Source organism: Scyliorhinus torazame, chromosome 5, assembly GCF_047496885.1.
Source record: "Scyliorhinus torazame isolate Kashiwa2021f chromosome 5, sScyTor2.1, whole genome shotgun sequence".
Classification (NCBI taxonomy): Eukaryota; Metazoa; Chordata; class Chondrichthyes; order Carcharhiniformes; family Scyliorhinidae; genus Scyliorhinus; species Scyliorhinus torazame.
The window spans coordinates 252,737,064-252,762,917 of record NC_092711.1 but is presented as its reverse complement, the minus strand read 5'-3'; the positions used below and the strand labels follow the sequence as shown (position 1 = coordinate 252,762,917).

The following is a 25,854-nucleotide window of genomic DNA, read 5'->3' as shown; positions in this document are numbered from 1 at the left end:
CCTCAGTTGCACAATCCCTGCTCTCTGCCATGTTCTAAATCCCCCATCTATTCTCCCCGGGACAAACCTATGATTATTCCTTATCGGGGACCGCACCGAGGCACCCGCCATTCCCTTATGCCGTCACCACTGCCCCCAAATTTTCAGCGTTGCCACCACCACTGGACTTGTGGTGTATTTCTTCGGGGAGAACAGCAACGGCGCCGTCGTCAATGCTTGTAGGCTGGTTTATTTACAGGACGCCATTTCCAGTCTCTTCCACGCCGCTCCCTCCCCTTCTCCCATCCACTTACACACCATTGAGATATTGGCGGCCCAACAATAATCACTTAAGCTCGGCAGTGCCAGTCCCCCCCCTATCCCTGCTACGCTGCAAAAACCCCCTCCTCACTCTCGGGGTCTTCCCAGCCCACACAAAGTTCATAACACTCTTCTCAATTTTTTTGAAAAAAGCCCTCGTAACCATCACCGGGAGATACTGGAACACAAAAAGAAATCTCGGGAGGACTACCATTTTAACCGCCTGCACCCTACCCACCAGTGACAGGGACACCATGTCCCATCTCTTAAAATCCTCCTCCATCTGTTCCACCAATTGTGTTAAATTAAGCCTATGTAGGGTTCCCCAGCTCCTGGCTATCTGGATCCCTAAGTACCGGACATCACTTATTACCCTCCTCAGCGGTAAATCATCTATTCCCCTGCTCTGCTCCCCCGGATGCACCACGAACAACTCACTCTTCCCCATATTCAATTTGTACCCCGAAAAATTCCCCAAACTCCCTGCGTGTCCGCATTATCTCAGGCATCCCCTCCACTGGGTCCGGAACATACAGCAATAGATCATCTGCATACAATGATACCCGGTGTTCTTCTCCTCCCCTGAGTACTCCCCTCCACTTCCTAGAGCCCCTCAGTGCTATGGCCAGCAGCTCAATTGCCAATGCAAACAGTAATGGGGACAGGGGACACCCCTGTCTTGTCCCTCTATAAAGACGGAAGTAGTCGGACCTCTGCCTGTTCGTGATCACACTTGCCACCGGGGCCCTATATAGCAGCTGTACCCAACCAATAAACCCCTCTCCAAAACCAAATCTCCTCAACACTTCCCATAAGTAGTCCCACTCCACCCTGTCAAATGCTTTCTCAGCGTCCATCGCCACCACTATCTCCGCCTCCCCCTCCGGCGGGGGCATCATCATCACCCCTAGCAGCCTCTGTATATTCGTGTTCAGCTGTCTCCCCTTAACGAACCCAGTTTGATCCTCGTGGACCACCCCCGGGACACAATCCTCTATCCTTGTCGCCATCACCTTGGCCAGGAGCTTAGCATCCACGTTCAGGAGGGAAATAGGCCTGTTAGACCCGCACTGCAGCGGGTCTTTTTCCTTCTTTAAGAGTAACGATATCGTCGCCTCCGACATAGTCGGGGGCAACTTCCCCCTTTCCCTGGCCTCATTAAAGGTTCTCGTCAAAAGTGGGGCCAGTAGGTCCATGTATTTCCTATACAATTCCACCGGGAACCCATCCGGTCCCGGGGCCTTCCCCGCCTGCATACTCCCAATCCCCTTTACCACCTCCTCCACCTCAATCCGTGCTCCCAGTCCCGCCCTCTCCTGCTCCTCCACCTTCGGGAATTCCAGCCGATCTAGGAAATGCATCATTCCCTCCTTCCCTTCCGGGGGCTGAGCCTTATACAGCCTCTCGTAGAATGCCTTAAACACCCCGTTCACCCTCTCCGCTCCATCTCACCTTCGTCATCCCTCAACCCACCTATCTCCCTCGCCGCTCCCCTCTTCCTCAGTTGTTGGGCCATTAACCGGCTCGCCTTCTCTCCATACTCAGAGGCTAGATTCACAGTATAAAAGTGATCCCCTACAGTGCAGACTTTGTTTGCACTGAGTGCTGAATTTGGTGCTTTTTGAGTGCGATAGTGAGAGTTTGGTGACCGAGGGAGTATAAGGCTTCATTTTTATCTAAAGTTTAGTCTTTCTTTTATTTAGTTAATTAACTTAAAAGTTGCTGTTTGGTTTAGAAGAAGGTGAATTTTCAATCAGCTTTAAACAGGCTTCTACTTCTAGGCACTTGCAGCTGGAGCTTGTTAATTAGTTAATTGGATTAGGCCAGTTTTTCAGAGGCTAGATTCACAGTATAAAAGTGATCCCCTACAGTGCAGACTTTGCACTGAGTGCTGAATTTGGTGCTTTTTGAGTGCGATAGTGAGAGTTTGGTGACCAAGGGAGTTAGGTGAGGAGGGAGTAAGGTGCTCCTTTCATTTTGTTTCCGACATTTCCGCAAAGAGTGCGAAGAGAGCCAGGAGTTTACAGGAAGTGTAGCTGACTGGGAGCAGAGTGGGAGGGCGGAGATCTAGTTAGTCCACACAGCAGCTATATTCTGTAAGGTAAGAGGGGATGGAGGCTAGGCCAGTTACATGCTCCTCCTGTAGGATGTGGGTGGTGAGGGATACCACCGGTGTCCCCACTGACTATACCTGCGGGAAGTGCACCCAACTTCAGCTCCTCAAAGACCGTGTTAGGGAACTGGAGCTGAAGCTGGATGAACTTCGGATCATCCGGGAGGTAGAGGGGGGTGATTGAGAAGAGTTACAGGGAGGTAACTACACCCAAGGTACAGGACAAGAATAGCTGGGTTACAGTCAGGGGGAAAAAAACAAACAGGCAGACAGTGCAGGGATCCCTCGTGGCTGTTCCCCTTCAAAACAAGTATACCGTTTTGGATGCTGTTGGGGGGGATGACCTACCGGGGGAAGGCCCGAGCGGCCAGGTCTCTGGCACTGAGTCTGGCTCTGGGGCTCAGAAGGGAAGGGGGGAGAATAGAAAAGCAATAGTTGTAGGAGATTCAATGGTTAGGGGAATAGATAGGAGATTCTGTGGTCGCGAGCGAGACTCCCGGAAGGTATGTTGCCTCCCGGGTGCCAGGGCCAGGGATGTCTCGGATCGTGTCTTCAGGATCCTTAAGGGGGAGGGGGAGCAGCCAGAAGTCGTGGTGCACATTGGTACCAACGACATAGGTAGGAAAAGGGGTGTGGAGGTAATAAACAAGTTTAGGGAGTTAGGCTGGAAGTTGAAAGCCAGGACAGACAGAGTTGTCATCTCTGGTTTGTTGCCGGTGCCACGTGATAGCAAGGCTAGGAATAGGGAGAGAGTGCAGTTGAACACGTGGCTGCAGGAATGGTGTAGGAGGGAGGGCTTCAGGTATTTGGATAATTGGAGCGCATTCTGGGGAAGGTGGGACCTGTACAAGCAGGACGGGTTGCATCTGAACCAGAGGGGCACCAATATCCTGGGAGGGAGGTTTGCTAGTACTCTTCGGGAGGGTTTAAACTAATTTGGCAGGGGAATGGGAACCGGATTTGTAGTCCAGCAACTAAGGTAGCCGATATTCAGGACGCCAAAGCATGTAATGAGGCAGTGGGGAAGGGAACACTGACAAAGGAGAGTATTTGCAGGCACGGAGATGGGTTGAAGTGTGTATACTTCAACGCAAGAAGCATCAGGAATAAGGTGGGTGAACTTAAGGCATGGATCGGTACTTGGGACTACGATGTGGTGGCCATCACGGAAACTTGGATAGAAGAGGGGCAGAAATGGTTGTTGGAGGTCCCTGGTTATAGATGTTTCAATAAGATTAGGGAGGGTGGTAAAAGAGGTGGGGGGGTGGCATTATTAATTAGAGATAGTATAACAGCTGCAGAAAGGCAGTTCGAGGAGTATCACCCTATTGAGGTAGTATGGGTTGAAGTCAGAAATGGGAAAGGAGCAGTCACCTTGTTAGGAGTTTTCTATAGGCCCCCCAATAGTAGCAGAGATGTGGAGGAACAGATTAGGAAACAGATTTTGGAAAGGTGCAGAAGTCATAGGGTAGTAGTCATGGGCGACTTTAACTTCCCAAATATTGAGTGGAAACTCTTTAGATCAAATAGTTTGGATGGGGTGGTGTTTGTGCAGTGTGTCCAGGAAGCTTTTCTAACACAGTATGTAGATTGTCCGACCAGAGGAGGGGTAATATTGGATTTAGTACTGGGTAATGAACCAGGGCAAGTGATAGATTTGTTAGTGGGGGAGCATTTTGGAGATAGTGACCACAATTCTGTGACTTTCACTTTAGTAATGGAGAGGGATAGGTACGTGCAACAGGGCAAGGTTTACAATTGGGGGAAGAGTAAATACGATGTTGTCAGACAAGAATTGAAGTGCATAAGTTGGGAACATAGGCTGGCAGGGAAGGACACAAGTGAAATGTGGAACTTGTTCAAGGAACAGGTGCTACGTGTCCTTGATATTTATGTCCCTGTCAGGCAGGGAAGAGATGGTCGAGTGAGGGAACCATGGTTGACAAGAGAGGTTGAATGTCTTGTTAAGAGAAAAAAGGTGACTTATGTAAGGCTGAGGAAACAAGGTTCAGACAGGGCATTGGAGGGATACAAGATAGCCAGGAGGGAACTGAAGAAAGGGATTAGGAGAGCTAAGAGAGGACATGAACAATCTTTGGCGGGTAGGATCAAGGAAAACACCAAGGCCTTTTACACATGTGAGAAATATGAGAATGACTAGAGCGAGGGTAGGTCCGATCAAGGACAGTAGCGGGAGATTGTGTATTGAGTCTGAAGAGATAGGAGAGGTCTTGAATGAGTACTTTTCTTCTGTATTTACAAATGAGAGGGGCGATATTGTTGGAGAGGACAGTGTGAAACAGATTGGTAAACTCGAGGAAATACTTGTTAGGAAGGAAGATGTGTTGGGCATTTTGAAAAACTTGAGGATAGACAAGTCCCCCGGGCCTGACGGGATATATCCAAGGATTCTATGGGAAGCAAGAGATGAAATTGCAGAGCCGTTGGCAATGATCTTTTCGTCCTCACTGTCAACAGGGGTGGTACCAGGGGATTGGAGAGTGGCGAATGTCGTGCCCCTGTTCAAAAAAGGAACTAGGGATAACCCTGGGAATTACAGGCCAGTTAGTCTTACTTCGGTGGTAGGCAAAGTAATGGAAAGGGTACTGAAGGATAGGATTTCTGAGCATCTGGAAAGACACTGCTTGATTAGGGATAGTCAGCACGGATTTGTGAGGGGTAGGTCTTGCCTTACAAATCTTATTGAATTCTTTGAGGAGGTGACCAAGCATGTGGATGAAGGTAAAGCAGTGGATGTAGTGTACATGGATTTTAGTAAGGCATTTGATAAAGTTCCCCATGGTAGGCTTCTGCACAAAGTAAGGAGGCATGGGATAGTGGGAAATTTGGCCAGTTGGATAACGATAGAAGTCAGAGAGTGGTGGTGGATGGCAAATATTCAGCCTGGATCCCAGTTACCAGTGGTGTACCGCAGGGATCAGTTCTGGGTCCTCTGCTGTTTGTGATTTTCATTAATGACTTGGATGAGGGAGTTGAAGGGTGGGTCAGTAAATTTGCAGACGATACGAAGATTGGTGGAGTTGTGGATAGTAAGGAGGGCTGTTGTCGGCTGCAAAGAGACATAGATAGGATGCAGAGCTGGGCTGAGAAGTGGCAGATGGAGTTTAACCCTGAAAAGTGTGAGGTTGTCCATTTTGGAAGGACAAATATGAATGCGGAATACAGGGTTAACGGTAGAGTTCTTGGCATTGTGGAGGAGCAGAGAGACCTTGGGGTCTATGTTCATACATCTTTGAAAGTTGCCACTCAAGTGGATAGAGCTGTGAAGAAGGCCTATGGTGTGCTCGCGTTCATTAACAGAGGGATTGAATTTAAGAGCCGTGAGGTGATGATGCAGCTGTACAAAACTTTGGTAAGGCCACATTTGGAGTACTGTGTACAGTTCTGGTCGCCTCATTTTAGGAAGGATGTGGAAGCTCTGGAAAAGGTGCAAAGAAGATTTACCAGGATGTTGCCTGGAATGGAGAGTAGATCTTACGAGGAAAGGTTGAGGGTGCTAGGCCCTTTCTCATTAGAGCGGAGAAGGATGAGGGGCGACTTGATAGAGGTTTATAAGATGATCAGGGGAATAGATAGAGTAGACAGTCAGAGACTTTTTCCCCAGGTGGAACACACCATTACAAGGGGACATAAATTTAAGGTGAAAGGTGGAAGATATAGGAGGGATATCAGAGGTAGGTTCTTTACCCAGAGAGTAGTGGGGGCATGGAATGCACTGCCTGTGGAAGTAGTTGAGTCGGAAACATTAGGGACCTTCAAGCAGCTGTTGGATAGGTACATGGATTACGGGAAAATGATATAGTGTAGATTTATTTGTTCTTAAGGGCAGCACGGTAGCATTGTGGATAGCACAATTGCTTCACAGATCCATGGTCCCAGGTTCGATTCCGGCTTGGGTCATTGTGCGGAGTGTGCACGTCCTCCCCGTGTCTGCGTGGGTTTCCTCCGGGTGCTCCGGTTTCCTCCCACAGTCCAAAGATGTGCGGGTTAGGCGAATTGGCCAATGATAAATTGCCCTTAATGTCCAAATTGCCCTTGGTGTTGGGTGGAGGTGTTGAGTTTGGGTAGGGTGCTCTTTCCAAGAGCTGGTGCAGACTCAAAGGGCCGAATGGCCTCCTTCTGCACTGTAAATTCAATGATAATCTATGATTAATCTAGGACAAAGGTTCGGCACAACATCGTGGGCCGAAGGGCCTGTTCTGTGCTGTATTTTCTATGTTCTATGTTTATACTCATATTGTACTCCCTGTGCCCTCCCCCACTGTGCTTCTGCCTTGCCCGTGGTCAGCAGGTCAAATTCCATATGTAGCCTTTGTCTTTCCCTGTACAGTCCCTCCTTCGGAGCCTCTGCATATTGCCTGTCTACCCTCAGGAGTTCTCTCAACAGTTGCTCCCTTTCTTTGCTCTCTTGCTTCCCTTTATGGGCCCTTATGGATATCAGTGCCCCTCTGACCACCACCTTCAGTGCCTCCCAGACCACTCCCACTTGGACCTCTCCGTTATCATTAAGCTCCAGGTACCTTTTGATACACACCCTCACCCTTAGACATACCCCCTCATCCGCCAACAACCCCATATCCAATCTCCAGAGTGGGTGCTGCTCCTTTTCCTCTCCTATCTCCAGATCTACCCAATGTGGAGCGTGGTCCGAAATGGCTATGGCCATGTGCTCCGTCCCTGTCACCTTCGGAATCAGTGCCCTTCCCAGGACAAAAAAGTCTATCCGTGAATACACCTTGTGAACATGGGAGAAAAATGAAAACTCCTTACTCCTAGGCCTAATAAATCTCCAGGGGTCTACCCCTCCCATCTGCTCCATGAAGTCCTTAAGCACCTTGGCCGCTGCCGGCTTCCTCCCGGTCTTAGACCTAGATCGGTCCAGCCCTTGATCAAGCACCGTATTGAAGTCTCCCCCCATTACCAGCTTTCCCACCTCCAGGTCCGGGATACGCCCCAGCATGAGCTTCATGAAGTTTGCATCATCCCAGTTCGGGGCGTATACGTTCACCAGAACCACCGCCTCCCCTTGCAATCTGCCACTCACCATCACATATCTACCCCCACTGTCCGCCACTATGGTCTTTGCCTCAAACTGTACCCGTTTTCCCACTAAGATAGCCACCCCTCTATTCTTCGCATCTAAGCCCGAATGGAACACCTGCCCCACCCATCCTTTACGTAGTCTGACCTGATCTGCCAGTTTCAAGTGCGTCTCCTGCAACATGACCACATCTGCCTTTAAGTTCTTTAGGTGTGCGAGTACCCGTGCCCTTTTAATCGGCCCATTCAGCCCTCTCACGTTCCACGTGATCAGCCGGGTTGGGGGGCTCTTTACCACCCCCCCCCCCTCATGCTCTCCAGGTCAATCACTATCCTGACTTGGAAATATATCACCATTCCTTCACTGTCATTGGGTCAAAATCTTGGAATTCCCTCCCTAACAGCACTGTGGCTGTATCTACATATCACGGACTGCAGTGGTTCAAGAAGGCATCTCATTACTTCCATCTGAAGAGCAAATAGGGATGGGCAATAAATGCTGGCCTAGCCAGTGACCCATATCCCATAAATAATTTTTTTTAAAAGCAGTGACTGAGTCAGTAGCCCAAGGTACTCCGGTTTCCTCCCACAGTCCAAAGATGTGGCGGTTAGGTGTATTGGACATGATTAACTGCCCCTTAGTGTCCAAAAGGTTAGGTGGGGTTAGGGCGGGGCGTGAGCTTAGGTGCTCTTTATGAAGGTTGGCGCATACCCGATGGGCCAAATGACCTCCTTCTGCACTATAGGGATTATATGATTCTACACTGCCTGCGTATTGGATTTCCACTTCCTTTGTTTTTGGTTGTTTTCTGTGTCCCTTCAGACTCTTCAAAGCTTTTGATGCCATTCTAAAGTTATTCAGATTTTATAAACATTCATTGTGTCCCATTCTGTTAATTTTTATCCTCACCAGCACTACGGTTCCCACACCTGCCCACATCAACATATTCCTTATTTGTAGCCTACTGATATGTTTTTGACCATAGTAGAGGACTGTATGCCTATTGTCAAAAGGCTAACCTGCATATAACTCATTTGAAAAGCAATGAAGAAACATACTGATAAAATAGAACTTATCTTGCTCAGTAGGATTGAGCCGTACCTGCGTACAAAACGTAGAACTGCTCCATTCTCTGTTCTGTTCGTCCTTTGCCTAATAATCGCAAATCAGAGTGCAAATAGAGGGAAAAAAGGGTATTATAGATTACTGCTGTGAACAGATTTACATGCAAGTTTTTATTTGCTAAAGATGGCATAAGATTATTAATTATCACATTAACGGAGAGAGTACTAGAAAATAAACCTAGAGGTCAATGTAAAAGTAAATGGTATATCTAGCATCTGGTCTGTCCGTTAGGCATCTGATTTGTCAGTCAGATTTTTAATAGATCAACTCAATCAGGGGCGAAATTCTCCCGAAACGGCGCGATGTCTGCCGACTGGCGCCCAAAACGGTGCCAATCAGACGGGCATCGCGCCGCCCCAAAGGTGCGGAATGCTCCGCATCTTTGGGGGCCGAGCCCCAACATTGAGGGGCTAGGCCGACGCCGGAGGAATTTCCGCCCCGCCAGCTGGTGGAAACGGCCTTTGTTGCCCCGCCAGCTGGCACGGAAATTACATCTCGGGGCGGCGCATGCGCGGGAGCGTCAGCGGCCGCTGACAGTTTCCCGCGCATGCGCAGTGGAGGGAGTCTCTTCCGCCTCCGCCATGGTGGAGACCGTGGAGGAGGCGGAAAGGGAAAGAGTGCCCCCACGGCACAGGCCCGCCCGCAGATCGGTGGGCCCCGATCGCGGGCCAGGCCACCGTGGGGGCATCCGCTGGGGCCAGATCGCCCCGCGCCCCCCCCAGGACCCCGGAGCCCGCCCACGCCGCCTTGTCCCACCGTTCAAAAGGTGGTTTAATCCACGCCGGCGGGACAGGCAATTTATCGGCGGGACTTCGGCCCATCCGGGCCGGAGAATCCAGCGGGTGGGCCCGCCAACCGGCGCGGCCCGATTCCCGCCCCCGCCGAATATCCGGTACCGGAGACTTTGGCAACCGGCGGGGGCGGGATTCACGGCGGCCAACGGCCATTCTCCGACCCGCTGGGGGGTCGGAGAATGACGCCCCAGAAAACAATGATAAATTACAGCTGGACATGTTGTCAGCCACTATAATTAAATTTGAACAGAAATAGCTAAATTTGTAATGAAATAAAACTGGCAGGTTTATAAAAACAGGTAGTCCTGATCAGCAAATCAAATAAACCTAATAATTAAATGAAGGTAAAGGTGAGCCTCATCAAATTGCTGTAATATATGAGTATTCTTTCACCAAATATGATTTAATGTTTGGCCTTTTGACTAAATACATGTTGAATACAACAATGTGTTACCTAAGAATTAATAATATGTTTTCAAAACAATATCAACTCAGCCACCAATTCAAAATGGTCTTTTAAGGCCATTTTCAATTGTGCGTTTCTATTGTATGTGTTGACAGTTGTGAAAGCATCTCTGAGTTAGCAATAAATCCTGAGGATGGTTCGGTGATGGGACAAATAAAGAGCAAGACATGGTGGATCAGAACCATTTTCAGCCTGCCTTCCCCATCCAGTGTTGGCAAACCCCATTACCCTTTTCAGTTCTGCGAGACACCAAAGGGGACATTTTGATGGCTCCCATTTTTGGGGAGCACGTGATTATTTACCTCCTTATCTGAATGATTTCAGCAGGCAGCTGGGTGTGACCTGCACAATAAAAAGAGGGCCAAGCAGGGTGTGTGGCGAGAATATTTTAAGCCAGCCTGTAGCCCAGCAATTTTTGTTTTGAAAATGAAAATCGCTTATTGTCACAAGTAGGCTTCAAATAAAGTTACTGTGAAAAGCCCCTAGTCGCCACATTCCGGCGCCTGTTCAGGGAGGCCGGTACGGGAATTGAACCATGCCACTGGCCTGCCTTGGTCTGCTTTCAAAGCCAGCGATTTAGCCCTGTGCTAAACCAGCCTCTTCAGGTGCTTATCCCGTTCCCTTGTGAAAGCCACAATTGGATCTGCCTCTACCACACTCTCAGGATGTGCATTACAGATCCTAACCACTGCCTGCGTAAAAATGTTCTTCCCCATGTCACCATTGCTTCTTTTGCCAATTGTCTTAAATTGGTGTTTCTCCCATCCTAATGGACGCAATTCACCCAACACAGCCGAGTCCATTACACAAACCCACCTCCCACCCCTTGACTCTATCTACACATCCTGTGCCTTGGGAAAGCAGGCAGCATAATCAAAGACCCCTCCACCTGGTTTATTCTCTCTTGCAACTTTTTCTATCGAGTAGGAGATACAAAAGTCTGAGAACACGCACAAACAGTTTAAAAACGTCTTCTTCCCCGCTGTTACCAGACTCCTGAAAGACCCTCTTATGGACTGAACTGATCTCTTCATACATCTTCTCTACTCAGTAGTACTGCACTCCTTATGCTCACCCGATGCCTGAGCCTATGTATTTACATTGTGTATTTATGTGTGTCCTGTGTTTTTCCATGTACGGAAGGATTTGTCTGGACTGTACGCAAAACAATACTTTTCACAGTACCAATTTCAATTCAATTCAAAATATTCAAATGATCATTTTGGGCGCGAGATCATGGCTTATATTCACCCACACTAGGGAGGGAGTTCCAGGATTTTGACCCAGCGACAGTGAAGGAACGGCGATATATTTCCAAGTCAGGGTGGTGAGGGACTTGGAGGGAAAGTCCTGGTGGTGGTGTTCACATGTGTCTGCTACCCTTCCCTTCTAGATGGTAGTGATTGTGGGTCTGGAAAATGCTGCCTAAGGGGCCTTTTTGAGTTCCTGCAATACATCTTGTAGATGGTACACACTGCTGCGACTGTGCAACGGTGGTGGAGGGACTGAATGTTTATGGAAGGGGTACCAGTCAAGTGGGCTGCTTTGTCTGGATGGTGTTGAGCTTCTTGAGTGTTGGAGCTGCACTTATCCAGGCAAGTGGGGAGTATTCCATCACATTCCTGACTTGTGCCTTATAGGTGGTGGGGAGGCTTTGGGGAGTCAGGAGGCGAGTTACTTTTCGTAGAATTCCTGGCCTCGTGGCCAGGCTTCTCGATGCATCGCTGAAAGGCAAGGCACCCTGTTCCCTGAGGGTCGGAGAACCAGCAGCAGGATCAGCAATGCCACCAGAGAGGCAGTGGCAGCTGCAGTAAATGCAGGTAGCATGACCCCAGGAGGATCGCCATCCAATATCAGAAGATTAACGACCTCTAACGAGCTGTAGGGGTAAATTGCCACCTGTCCCTTGGCATCAATCCTGTATGCAACCCCCCCTCCCCCCGACCAATCCACTGGCTGACACCACGTACCCTCCCAACAGCTGATCTTTGAGCTTGTTCCGCAGAACCCCTTGGCACCCACTAGCACAACCCCTCCATGCCTAGGTGTGGTGCGCACACATGCCACCTGTCATGGAACCCCTGACCCATCGAGCGAGCAGGTCACAATTCCCTCTATTTGTCCTCGCAGGAGAAAATAGCCCATAAGAGGGAAAGGACGAAGGTGGGGTGGGAAGATGCCAGAGATCCAAATCCTCACCTTCTATAAGGAATAGGCCCTGGAAGTCACGGGTTTCCCAAGGAGAGAGCTATACATAGCAAGGTCGGCCTACGCCAGCAAGGTGAGGATCCATTGTCCCTTCATCCAGATGACCTGACTCAAGTGAGTTGTTGATGCCGCACAAAATTATCCTTCCCTTTCACAATGACCACATTGCCATTGTTTTGCAGGATCACTAGCTGATGAGGCCGGGCCATTCGGATTCGTACCCCTCCCTGCCACCAAGAGAACACCTCGGAGGAGAGCACTGTGGAGAACACCAGCGATGCGTCACAGCTTTCACCCATATCTTCCACCAGTGCAGACACACACCTCAGTGGGTGACTTTAGTGGACAGCCTTCAGGGCCACTATCTGGTGGGCACCACACAGCTGCTGATGTACTGGTGGAGGTAGGAACATCCAAAGGGAGACAGCAGTCAGGGGTCTGCTGGATCCCAGGACTCAGCTGGATCTCAGTCAGATGCCGAGCCTCTGGGCAAGGTTCTCTCAGAGCTGATGCAAATGATAGGACACAGCCGTGACATTCAGGAGGGTGTGCCAGCGATATTCCAGCGACTACAATGCAAATTGGAGGAGTTCCAAAGACTTCAGGCGTAGGCGATGGTGCCAGCAATGCATGACACGCAGGCCAACACTGTTAGGGTGGTGACCGCAGTGGTAAACCTAGAGCATGATGCCTGCGCCTTGAGAAGTGGTGGCCAAGACATGGCTCAATCTGTGATGACCATGGTTGAGGGCCTCGACATCATGTTCCAGTCGATGAGGAACATGTCCCAGATAAAGGTGGACATTGCCAAGGTACTTTAGAGTGTTACCCAGTCATTGAGGACCTTTGTTGAAGGTGTCAACACGATGATGCAGACAGTGGGTAACTCCAGGACTGGCTGTGCCAGATGACCTACAGACTTCCAGCGTTCACTCCAGCTGCCGCTCCGTCCCATGGAGTCACCCAGGACCGAACGGGCACCCCAAGGAGAAGAAAGTACTGGAGCCCAATTGCCTTATAGCAAGGAGATTAAGTTGGTCCCCAGTTCTTCTGAATCCCCCCCCTCCTGACACCGTCGCATCTCAAAGGCAGCAGGCAGAACAGAGTGGCACGGTGACGCCTGCAACACCGGCAAGTCAGCCGGGGCCCTCTGGCTCCAGGCCCCCCCAGAGTTTGTTCACCAAGGGCATCAAAGGCCACATGCACAAAAAGCAGCAGGCTGCCTCCACCTCTGATGTGCATTTTTGGGACACATCCAGATCTCGCACTAAACTATGGAAGATTAAGAAGAGTGAAGAGCACTGAATAAGCACTGGTAGGTCACTATCCGTAGCTAGGGAGAATGGGAATCTGTCACATTAAAATGTTCACCATTTCGCACCTGAAACATGTAAAGCTGCTATCATTTTGATCTTCACAGCCTGCCTGCATCCACACCGTTTCCGGACCCAACCCACCGCAGTCGTCCAAGATCAAAGTCCTGCGATGCAGATGAGGATGAGCGTGCTGTCAGCAGAAAGACAGGAGTCAAATTTAATCAGATCCTGAGGAGCAGCAGAGGTTTCCTCACAGAGAATGGTCATCACTCCCCTGCCTTGCACAGTGACTGCTGAGTGTCAACACAGGCCCATCACTCTGGATTGATGTTACACAGACCATTGGAGGTGGGAACAGGGTGGCATGATGGCACAGTGGTTAGACTGCTGCCTCACAGTATTAGGGACCCAGGTTCAAATCTGGCCTTGGGTGACTGTGTGGAGTTTGCAAATTCTCCCTGTGTCTGGAGGGCACATAAGACCACCACAAAGCAGGAGACCCTCTGGAGGGTTGTACTGTTGGGCCCCGCCTCAGAGGTCTAGGCATCAGAACCGCATTTTGAGCAGCCCGTGCATCGTTTAATGGTGGCAGTGTAGGCCTCATTGTAACTGATCTCCACATCAGTCTCAGGCCTCCGCACTACCATCATCAGCCATGACCTTAGCCCCCACGAGCCAACACTGGGGTGGTCCTTGGGGATCTCCAAGTGCCCCAAGGTGTAGATGTCATGCACATTCCCAGGGTAGCAAGCAGACACATGCATGATTATCAGGCAGTGGTTTCACATGTCTTAACATTCAGAGAGTGGAACCCCTTCCTGTTAATATAGGGAACTCCCTGAAGCCCTGGTGCTCGCAGGGCGACATGCGTACCATCGATTTCCCCTTGGACCTGGGGCATCCTGGCGATAGCAGAAAATCCTGCAGCCAGGGCATCTTGGTGGGACTGGTCCAGATCGACGTTGATATAGTCTGTTGCCAGGCATAGAGAGCATCCGTCACTTCTTGGATGCACCTGCAGCCTGAAGATTGGGAAGTGCCACAAAGGTCCCTGTGAGTCCTGGAATGACCCAGTGGCATAGAGGTTTAGGGCTGCAGTGACCTACACAGCCACGAGGAGCGGGTGCCCTCCTTCTCCACGGTGTGCCATGCCCACGAGGACATCGCATAGGTGCCGCATTGTCTCCCTGTTGAGACAGAGCCTTCTGTGGCATATGCTGTCCGTCAGCTCATGGCATCAACAATGAAATCTGTATACCTTGGCACATCACTGGCTTCCCCGTCTGGCCCACTCTTCAGCCTGATAGGAGGCCGGATGTTTAAGGTGTGCGGCAGCTCCCTGCACATGTGGTGCCGTCTCCAGCTTGCGTTGGAGTTGCTGCTGACTTCGGTGTCTGCCCACCTTCTTTGTTACTAGCACAGCGTGGCCAGCCTCAGTGAGTTCCACACCAGCAAACATATTTGTTTCTGGAATGAATTGAAGGAGAGAGATTGACATTCAGTTAGGGTTTCAAACCTGGGACCCTCAAATTCCCCAGGCCGCCCCCACCCTTATCATGACTGTCCTTCCTTCTCTCAAGAGGGCTATCCTGTGAGCCAATTGGGTTGGCGAACCTCGTTCTGCACACTCCCCCCCCGGCAAGGTCAAGAATCCCTAGGCCCCAGATCTCTGCCAGCAACATTAGGGAGGTCGTGCTCAGCTGTCCTCCACTCATTCAGACACTTGGGCTGGGATTCTCTGAAATCCCGGCCAAGTGTTGACGCCGGCGTAAACACCGGAGTGGTGTATGGTGGTGTCACCGGGCCTCCTGGCCCAGCAATTCAGCGGTCTTCAGGGGGCTAGCATGGCGCCGGAGTGCTGCGCGCTGCTCCGGCGCCGAAAGGCGGCATGCATGCGACGGCTGTCTCCGCGCCGGCGAATGCGTGTGGTTGCCGTCTCCGCGCTGGCGCGGAGCAACATGTCGGAGACCTACAGCCCCCTTCAGATCGCGGGCGCCTGCCGATCAGAAGCCCACAATCACGGGCCTGGACCCAGTGGAGGCCCCCCACTTCCCCCCCCGCGGAGTCAGATTCCCCACCTGGACGTCCACCGTGGCTGCGGGTCCGAGCTCCCGCCGGGTGGTACCAGGTTTGATCCACGCCGGCGGAACTCGGCGGGAGTTCGGTTGGTCGCCCGCGGAGGCCTCTTTTAGTGGCCCCCGACCGGCATCGCGGCGACCGCGATTAGAGCCGATTCTCCGGTCGCTGGGGAATCGCATCCCGGCGTCGGAGCAGCGTTGCGGGAATTTCCAGTGTCTCCGCCGATTCTCCGATCCGGAGCGGGCTTGGAGAATCCCACCCTGACACTTTAGCTGCGAGAGGGTCCCCAGTGGTGAGGCCCTGCTCTTTGATTTTTGCCAGCTGCCTTAATGTTGCTGATGCTCCTTCAATACAGGCACACTGTCCAGGCTTCAAAGTTGCAGGACATCCAGCGCACCAATTATCCTCTGACATGACACCTATTTCTTTGAGGAGGCACTTGAGATTTCTGAAGCATGAAGTGCTGTCACAATTTACAAGGCTGATCCCTCATTTGAAATAGGCTTCATCTAGAGGCCGAGTCAAAAAGGGTGAAATTGACTTTCATGAGAGAAGCCTCTGTCCAGGAAGAGTTTGATAAGACAGACAGTCTGCAGCTGTGGTTGGCCCCTGTAATGGGTCTCCACGATATTTAAAGATGGTTTGTAGGCCTCACAGATGCACAGCCCCTCACCTCCCCTGCCCCAGGGACGACCCACGACTCAAGTCAATAATGAGTTTCTAGTTTTTCAGTTCAAGTTGTGTGAACAAACCTGGGCTGCAGAGGAGTCAGATGAGTACTTTGATAGGGAAGCATACAGTAGAATTCTGATGCGTATGCAAACTGACATTTTGGGTACATTGGCTTGCCTACCAGACAGCCGTCTGTGAATATCAAGAAACCTGGTGACATCTGGCATCAACTTAGCACAGGGTACTTTGCAGAAAATATCCCATTCACAGCCTCGGTTCCAACTCATGTTATGCTGCACAATCAGGCACTGTAACTGACACAAATGTATGCTAGAGAAATCCCATCATCAATGTCTTTGAAGTGTTCAATGTGATGACTGTTGAACAAATGCTAATGTCCTTCTTGAATCCATGTCCAGAAACATTCAAGCAAATTCCCTCAAAATCAACTTCGATGGACTAAACACTGTCTGGATGGCCAAAAAGTGTTTTTTCCGCCAGGTCCTGTTTTCTCAATTCTAAATAGCCAATATTCCAGGGAAGTCAAAGAAAATGCTTCAAAGATATGCAGCTCGAAGTGAGGCACCACTGACATACATGGCTGTGAAGAGCTTGCTACTGATCGTTCAAAATGGCAACAGCTTGACCATCAAGCTGCATCAAGCATTGAGTCACAATGATGAGATGGAGCAGTGGCAGAGAAAGGAAAAAAAGGATGCTTGTCCTGCACTATCATCTGACAAAGATCTGTGGGTTCTGAATCGGCCAGATCAGTCACATGAAGACCCACGGCAGAAACCCGGGACCTGAGTAAACATCATTCTTGAATTGAGGGACAGCTATCGCCACTGATAGGGTGTACTATGATGTCCCGGTGCTCCCGTGATTTTCACTATGTACTATGATGTCCCTGAATTGTTTCACTATGGTAGAGCTGCCAGTATATTGTCATTTTTCAGTATAGATTAGGAAGTGATCAATGTGTTTGAGACTATCAGGAAAATTTCAACCAAACATTCGGTTATCAATGATATTTCACAAATACTTTTTCATGAGTTTAAAATATAACTGCTGACATATTTCAACATTCTTTTTGTGATGTGTGTTACAGATTACTCAGAGTCTAGGTTGCCATGGCAGCATGCACATGTTTCATGCATGCCCTTTTTTAAATATTTAGAGTACCCAATTCATTTTTTTCCAATTAAGGTGCAATTTAGCGTGGCCAATAAACCTACCCTGCACATCTTTGGGTCATGGGGGCGAAATCCACGCAAACACGGGAAGAATGTGCAAACTCCACACGGGCAGTGACCCAGGGCTGGGATCGAACCTGAGACCTTGGCACTGTGAGACAGCATTGCTAACCACTGCACCACTGTGCTGCCCGTTTCATGCATGTCCTGAGCTGTGAATAGTGATGGTAGAGGCTCCAACATACATGGTTAACCTGGAATCCCTCTACTCTTGCTGCTTGCCATTGGCATGTGCTGGAAGAAGTTACAGGCTGATAATTAACCTGTTTGGCTGTGTTCTGAATATATCTTCCTTGGCCAAAGGTCCTGGAGTGCGAGTCAAACTTGGAGCTTCTAGTTCAGGGGCAGGTTCCACAAGACCTCCCAGTACTTTTGTACTAATGCATTGTTTTATAACATCAATATTTAAAATTGACCTTCACTGATTGCATCTGAATATTACTAAATTAAATTATTTAAATCAAAACAGAAATAGTTACCTTGTCCATCATTCCACGGTCTACAAGGTCAGTTTCTGATCCTAAATGCTCATATAAAGAATTTCTGAAAAGTGTTTTCTGCAGATTAGATGTGGAAGCAGTCAGCTTTTCAAAACTTTCCTGAATTCCTGAAAATCGCACAAAATACAATAAAAATTATATATATACATATTACAGCCCAAATTACGACGGATATGTTAAACTTTTAAATAAGATCTGCTTTCATTATAGGTCATGCAAGCAAAAGCTGGGAGAGACTGCAAAGTAACCACTTGCTGGAATTCCCTTTTGGATTATACTCAGTTCTGACAGAGACGATGGAATGTTGTACCCTTTTTTAAAGAGATATTTCAAAGGAGGAGACACAATGTAGGAACTGAACTGTAATCTCCTGTGGAGATAATGCAAGCTGATTACCATGTCAGAAGGAACCAGCTCCCGTATATTATAATTTCAGACATGTTTCTGCTTTCCCCATTCCAGGAATACACAATAAGGGGCGGAATTCTCCGACCCCCCGCCGGGTCGGAGAATCGCCAGGGGGCAGCGTGAACCCCGCCCCTGCCGGACACCGAATTCTCCAGCACCGAAAGTTCGGCGGGGGCGGGAATCGCGCTGCGCCGGTCCCCCTCCGGCGATTCTCCGGCCCGCGATGGGCCGAAGTCCCGCTGCTCTCATGCCAGTCCCGCTGACGTGAATCAAACCACCTACTTTATTGGCGGGACTTGCGGCGCGGGCGGGCTCCGGGGTCCTGGGGGGGGGGGGCGCCGGGCGATCTGGCCCCGGGGGGGGTGCCCCCACGGTGGCCTGTCCCGCGATCAGGGCCCACCGATCCGCGGGCGGGCCTGTGCCGTGGGGGCACTCTTTCACTACGTGTCGGCCGTGTAGGTCTCCGCGATGGCCGACGCGTAGGTGACTCCCCTGCGCATGTGCGGGGCTGACGTCAGCAACCGCTGATGCTCCCGCGCATGCGTGGACTTCCGCCGGCCGGCGAAGTCCTTTCGGCCCCGACTGGCGTGGCGCCAAAGGTCTTTCCCACCGGCTGGCGGCGCGCCAACCACTCCGGCGCGGGGCTAGCCCCTCAAGGTGAGGGCTTGGCCCCTAAATGTGCGGAGAAATCTGCACCTTTAGGGCGGCCTGCGCCGGAGTAGTTCACATCACTCCATCCCGCCGGGACCCCCCGCCCCGCCGGATAGGGGAGAATCCCGTTCCAGAAGTCTGACAGCGCCAGGTTAAAGTCTAACAGGTTTATTTGGAATCGCTAGCTTTCGGAGTGTAGCTTCTTCATCACCTGATGTGCAGGTTAGCTGGATTGATCATGCTAAACTTCACCTTAGTGACCAAAAAGATTGGTGATATTGGGTTACGGGGATAGGGTGGGGGCCTAGGTAGGGTGCTCTTTCAGAGGGTTGGTGCAGACTCGATGGGCCGAATAGCCTCCTTCTGCACTGTAGTGATTCTATGATGAGGTCACATTAGATGCCAACGGAGCAACATTTAGGAATGAATTTCCAAATTTGCTCTGAGGACTGGGAAGCTCAAAACTGCAGCAAAAGTTGAAGTTGACGTATTACGGGGTGAACTAGTCTTTACTGAAGTAACACCATCCATTGGACCACAGGAGGAGATTGCAGATTTTTCACTTCTCTTTAGAGTCAGGCTGGGCTAACAATGATGGTGACCATCCGCTAGATGAGCCTCGAGACCTTAGTTTGCTCTTTCAGGACAAGGTTTGGAAAATTAATTTTCTGCAGAGAAGGCAGATGATCTGTTATTAGAAAAACAGACTACACTCTTGATTCTACTGCCAATGAGCATTAAATCTTTGTTGTCTCTTTTGAGGAGAATCATCCTTTTGTTGAAGAAGGTAATAAAGAGGTAAATTTGTCCACTTGTTCCACTGAGCCCACTGGTGACATGCATTGTGAGCAGCAGAAAAAAGCTGCTCACGAAGAATGAGATGCTTAACTCCAAATTGGATCAAACCAACAATGAAAGTTCTGAGCTTTGCACAAAATGTAAGCTGGAGCTTGCACTTTGATCTCATCAGCAAGTCGCAGACACACTCAAGCTTTCTTTCAGTAAAGTAGCACAGTGGAGCAGCCTCATTATGAAGCAAGCATGGAAATGATATTACTACCTTTTGAAAGTGAACTCCCGACCCTAAGAGTGGTAGGGAATTCCTCCTTCCTTCGTATCCAGCAGTATGTTCTTCCGTTTGTCCACTAGATTCATTCATGACTCAGGTTCTCTGTCATCACAGCAGTGGTGAGTGATACAGTTGAAACATTTTTCGTAGGAGCTGAATGTCCTTCATTTTCCCAAGCTGGTGCTTCAACTTTCCCCAGTGTGCAGTGCAGAAGAGAGAGAATTTAAGTTATTTTTATTACATTGAGATCATAGTAAAAGTCACAGCCCAGGAGCTAGCTGTGACAAGTGGTGGTGAGGCCAGGGGCACGGTATTGGAAGCAGGGTGTTGGGGGCAACGGCCGGGAGTAGGGCCAGGACTGGGAGGGGGGAGTGGATCGGGGAATGGGATATGTAAGGGGCAGGGTCCGCAGTGCAGGCCTGGGTCACCGCCCGGCCCGTTGGACCTGGTTGGGCACGGGGTCTACTGACCCTGACTACGTCTGCCCTCAACCCCCTGCAGAAAATGGATTTCAGGTGTTCTTGGCATCGGCCTTGCCTCCGCTGTCTTGGCGATGCCCTGAGGCTGTAAGAGCAGGAGGGGCTCGGGGAGGACTTTGCAGAATAGGAGCCTGCCCGAGGCACGGCAGACTCCAGCCGGTACGATGGAGAGCTGGCTGTCCAGCAGGCTGAGAAGGTGGGAAGGAGCCGTCGCATCATGTCTCATGTATACCGGCAGCACATATCGTTCACGGACCTACTGGACTGGGTGTACCGCCGAAGACTTCAGCTGAGCCGGGACATTTGCACTACCTGTGCTTGGTGATGGCACATCTGGCCCCACGGGGGCATGGGGTAGACACCTGCTCCATCAAGGTGAGAGTCGCCCCGAACATCTTCACAATAGGGCAATTCTACGCGCCGAGCGGGGAACTGTCAGGAATCTCCCAGTCCTTTGTGCACAGGTGCATCCGCATCGTAACCGATACCCTTTATGCCCGGTGTGAACCTCACCCATTAGGTTGCCTGGGTAGTGGGATTCGCTGCCATGCCCCAGGTACAGAGGGTGATTGATGTGACATGTCCCCTGCGGGTACTGGCAAATGAGGGGGTGCCCTTCATCAATAGGAAGGGATTTCACTCTCTCAACATGCAGCTGGAGTGCACGTCTGTGCCCGATAACCGGGCAGCCTGTACGTCTTCATCCTGGCACACTTGTCGATGCCAGAGACATTCGAGGCGCTCCCCCGGTTGAGGAGTTGGCTGCTGGGCAACAGGGTTCATCTGCAGTGGCTGTGGCGGATGGTGCCTATCCCGAGGCCCTGACCGATACGCTACAATGATGCCCATGCAGTGACCAGGGGCATGATCAAGTGGTGCATTGGCGTCCTGAAGGCACAGTTCAGAGGCCTGAACTGCTCTGGATGGGCCCTCTATTACACCCCTGGGAGATTCTCCCTCATCATTGGTGGCCTGCTGCGTCCTGCAGAACATTGCGGAGCATAGAGGTGACATGTTGAAGTAGGGGGTGGAGGAACAGCATGCCTCGTCCGACGAGGAGAACGTGGAGAAGGGCCAGGACATGAGGCCCCCGCAGGCACGGGAGGCCACTTGGCGTGTGCACCAGGGCTGTCGGGCAAGGAACAACCTGGTCACCTCCAGATTCATCTATTAAGCAGCTCAACCGTCCTGTCCCATCCCTCAAATGGACACCCACCCGCCCAACCCTGTAACCCATCCACCCCACCCCAGCATGCTGAGCCTCCCACTAGCTGCACCACAGGCTGTGGGTCCTGGGTCAGCATTGCCAGCGGATCTGGTCCATGGGGTAGAAGGATGATGATGATCCGCTCCGTGATGAGCCATGGTGCTCCGCAACATCTGCCACCATCTGACTCCTGCCCCAGTGTAACATTCCACTGTCTGCCCGGGTGACCCCTGCTTGAGTTTTAACCATCCTACCACATGGGGGTGGGTGGGGTGTGAGGTGTGGTGTGCACCGGTCCTCGCCATTGGGGGTCCTGGCCAGTGCCGTCCAGCAGCACTAACACGTCACACCCTCTGGGCCCTGCCCATCTCTCACACCCTACGAACAGAGGGCCAAGGCAGATCAGGACATCAATGGACAGGTGTTTATTGATGACAAGTGATAAGCGCAATATCTGTGCCCTAGCCCCTCACACTATCCTATGTGCTGCACCTGTGCAAACTTTACTGGTGTGTAAATTTCTAAACTTACATACCTAAAGCTCCTCTGAGTGGTCCCCAAGCTGTACAACAGAAGTGGTGGCGACCTGCTGCGTTTCCCACCCTGTGACCTGCGTGCTCTTTGGCGGATGTCCTCTGGGGCAGTCGGGACCTGGATGGACCCGGTAGTCTTCCGGGTGTCACAGGTGGCATGCTGCCATCGTGTTCTGCCGCTGCCCAGTGTGTGGGATTCAGAGCTGTTCTACCCACTGCCCCAGGGACAGGTGGGGAAGATCCAGAGTTGCCGCGGCGCTCTGGTACCTCCCCTGCAGGAGTCACCGGCACGACCCAATGGCCCACGGGCTACTCAGTGGAACGGGATTCCGGCCGGAATCACCTCCGAAGGCACCGCCGTCGCCTGGCTCTGCTGTTGTGTTGACCAGGGTCTCGATGCTCGTGCCATGGAGCACATGGACTGGGTTACGTCCCTTTGGGGATGTGCCACGTCCCTCTGGGATTGTGCCACATCCCTCTGAGACTGTGCCAGGTCATTCAGTGACCGTATCAGTTCCCTCTGTGACTGGCTCAGGTCAGCCAGTGCCCGGCTACTGCTCTTGCTGTTCGCAGCCATCTCCAGTTGTGATTGGGCCACACTCTGGAGAGCCTCAACAATGTCCTTGTGGCGCTGGTACATAGCTGTCTGTGACAGGCCGCCCTGTCCTGTGCCTCAGCCACCGCCCGCACACTGCGCACCAGGCCTTTGACATTCTGACCGATAACTTGCACCCAAGGCTTCCACTGCTGCGCCACCAATTCAGTGTTGCCCTGGGCTGCACGCATGATCAGCACCACTTCCAGCCCCTGCAGGAGGTTGGAAGATAACCTGAGTCCCCTCCCCGGACATGAGAGTGATCCTGCCATGCACCAATCCATCCTGGGTATTGTCACCCACAACCCCCTACCCAAGTGAGCAAACCCCTCTACAGGGTTGCCAAGAAACACATAGCTATTGTTATTGAAAATATGGAAAGATGTGTCATTTGAAACATGGAAGTCTGGCAATATCTGGTCTGAGAGAAACATGAGAGGATACAGGGAAAGATCCCACAAAGGGTTAACAGCAGCTGCCAGGGAAGGATTATAAAATGCAGATATCCTTGGTCAAGCAGGCTTAGCAAACAAGACAAACAGGATTTTGAATGAAGCCAAAAACAATGGCTCACACCTTCATTGAAAGTAACTATCTTAGTAAGGATCTGGAAAAGAAAGGATGAGATTCTAAGTGTGAAAATTTGCTAATACCAGGTAAATTAAAGAAAACTGGAGACTATCAGTCTACGAGAAACTTAATTCAAAGCCAAAATCAAAGTCAAAATTGAGCTGAGGACACAATTGGAAAATAAAACTATAGTAATGACAGGAGTTAAAAGTAACACCTCTTGAAGTCAAAGCATTTTGAACATCACAAAGGAAACAATGTAATCAGATCTATGAGATGAAGTGATGTAAAAATGTATACTTAGTTGAATTAAAAGGTTTAGATCAAAGGTACTTTTTACAATCAAAGAAAATAAGAGTTACTTTACAATAACATCATAAAAACGTAATTGTTAGAAAGCGAATATAAACCGAGAGACAAGAGCAGGAACTACCAGAACAACAACCAGGGCTCAGAGAGAGAGAGGGGAGAGGCAGAGACAGATTATAGTTAGCTCGGCCATGGGAAATGGACAGGGCACAGCAGCCGAGCTAAAATAGCAAATACATCTAAAGAAGACCAGATTTTAAAAAGAAGATTGATTGTCTAGTTGGTCCTGAAGGTCCCTTCAAGAAACCAGAAGGATCCAGAAGCAAAATCTTTTTACTTTTCTGTAAAGACAGTGATTGCATCTTTTAAAAAGAGGAAAAAATATATAATAATAAAATAACTTAAAAGTTTTAACCTGAAACAGTGGTTATTAGTCTACTTTACTTACTTAGCAATGCGGGACCTAGGATCGATGCTTCTAAGTGGTAAGTAGATGAAATCTTCGGTGAAGGTATGGGTTATACCGGGGGATAACTTGAAAATATAGTTTGACCTAAATAGCACCCACTGAAGCTTGCATCGGAGTCGGGGAGTGAGAATCCCTGATCACCACTTAGAATGTCGGCCCTTTTTGGTATAGGGGGAATTCTAAGAATAGTGGTGAGTTTTCAAAACCACTATACAATTTAATTCGCGTTAAATAAGGAGCTTCAGCACGGAATGTGGGCCGAGGCTACACGATTTCCAGTTTTCCACACCAAGGAGCTCGCTCGCCGGAACTCCTCAGTGTAAGGAGAGATTGGAACGCCATTTAAAAATGCCGTCCTGATCTCCAAAGGGACCCCCGCCCCACCCACAAGCCCTAACGCACTATGGGAGGTCCCCGGTAACCCTGCACAACACCCACGCAAGGCACCCCCGGCCCAATGGCACCCATGCAAAAAAGGCCAGCTTGGCAAATTGGCAGTGCCACCCTCACAGTGCCCATGCCAGCTGGTAGTGTCACCTGGGCACCTTGGCAGTGCCAGGCTGACACACAGTTGGCACTGTCAGGTTGCCAGGTTGGCTGTGCCAGGGTGCCTGGGTGGCACCAGCTGTGCAAAGGTACCACACTTCCCAAAGGGCATGCACCTGGGGGCCTCCGATCCCACAAGTGCCATTCCGCCTGGTCCCCATTTGTGGGAGCAGTGCTGAACAGCGCTTGCCCAAGGTCTCCGAGGCAAAGGTGGCAGATCCCAATGCATCAGGTACCTTGGGAATCTGCACATTAAAGTGAGACTAGCTGTATCGCTCTAATATGTTGAGAGGAACGGTAGCATAGTGGGTAGCACTATTGCTTCACAGCGCCAGGGTCCCAGGTTTGATTCCTGCCTTGGGTCACTGTCTGTATGGAGTCTGCACGTTCTCCCTGTGTCTGCATGGGTTTCCTCCGGTCCTCCCACAAGCCTCAAAAGACGTGCTTGTTAGGTGAATTGAACATTCTGAATTCTCCCTTCGTGTACCCGACCAGGCGCCGGAGTGTGGCGACTGGGGGATTTTCACAGTAACTTCATTGCAGTGTTAATGTAAGCCTACTTGTGACAATAATAAATATTATTATTATTATGCAGATGTGCAAAAACGTGCCCGTCTACAATGGGCAGGATTTACATTGCAACATCTCGTGAGATCGCATTACATCTCGCGAAGCGTTGCAAGCAGGGTAGATCCCGGGAGGGGGGTCACCCGGCTTTTATTGGCCAAGTTGCGCTGAGCTGATTTTCGGGCAAAACATGGCCATTGGATCACGCCATATGTCTTGGGAGTCCAGGTTACCCATGAGTAAAGCCACACTAAGGCCGGGTCTCCAGCCCTGCCCGGCAGAGAATGTCAATGGGCCTTTGGCTCACCAATTCTGGCTTTCAAATATTTTTTGTATGCTTGATAATGCTGTTATTTAACAATAAGTTTTCAGTGTTGTAACTTGTCACTTCAAGAATACTTACTGAATCTCATGCCTTCTTTTATTCCAGTCAGTCTATACTTCACCAGATCAAAAAATTCTTTGGTTTGTTTGTCATAAAGTTTTCTAATGTTTTCTGCATATACCTGATATAAAAACAACAGTGAATTCAAATTGAGAGAAGGGAGATTATATCATTT

General features: G+C 50.3%; 1 protein-coding gene across 1 annotated transcript in view; it reads right to left on the bottom strand.

Annotated features, from left to right (window-relative positions):
• Positions 1-25,854, bottom strand: part of LOC140421042 (exocyst complex component 1-like) — a 143,399-nt gene that overhangs the window by 37,897 nt on the left and 79,648 nt on the right. The window contains exons 9-11 of the mRNA XM_072505352.1: positions 25,698-25,800; positions 17,871-17,998; positions 8,577-8,627 (exon numbers count right to left, since the gene is read on the bottom strand). Coding sequence (XP_072361453.1) covers positions 8,577-8,627; positions 17,871-17,998; positions 25,698-25,800 — 282 coding nt within the window. The remainder of the gene's footprint in view (positions 1-8,576; positions 8,628-17,870; positions 17,999-25,697; positions 25,801-25,854) is intronic.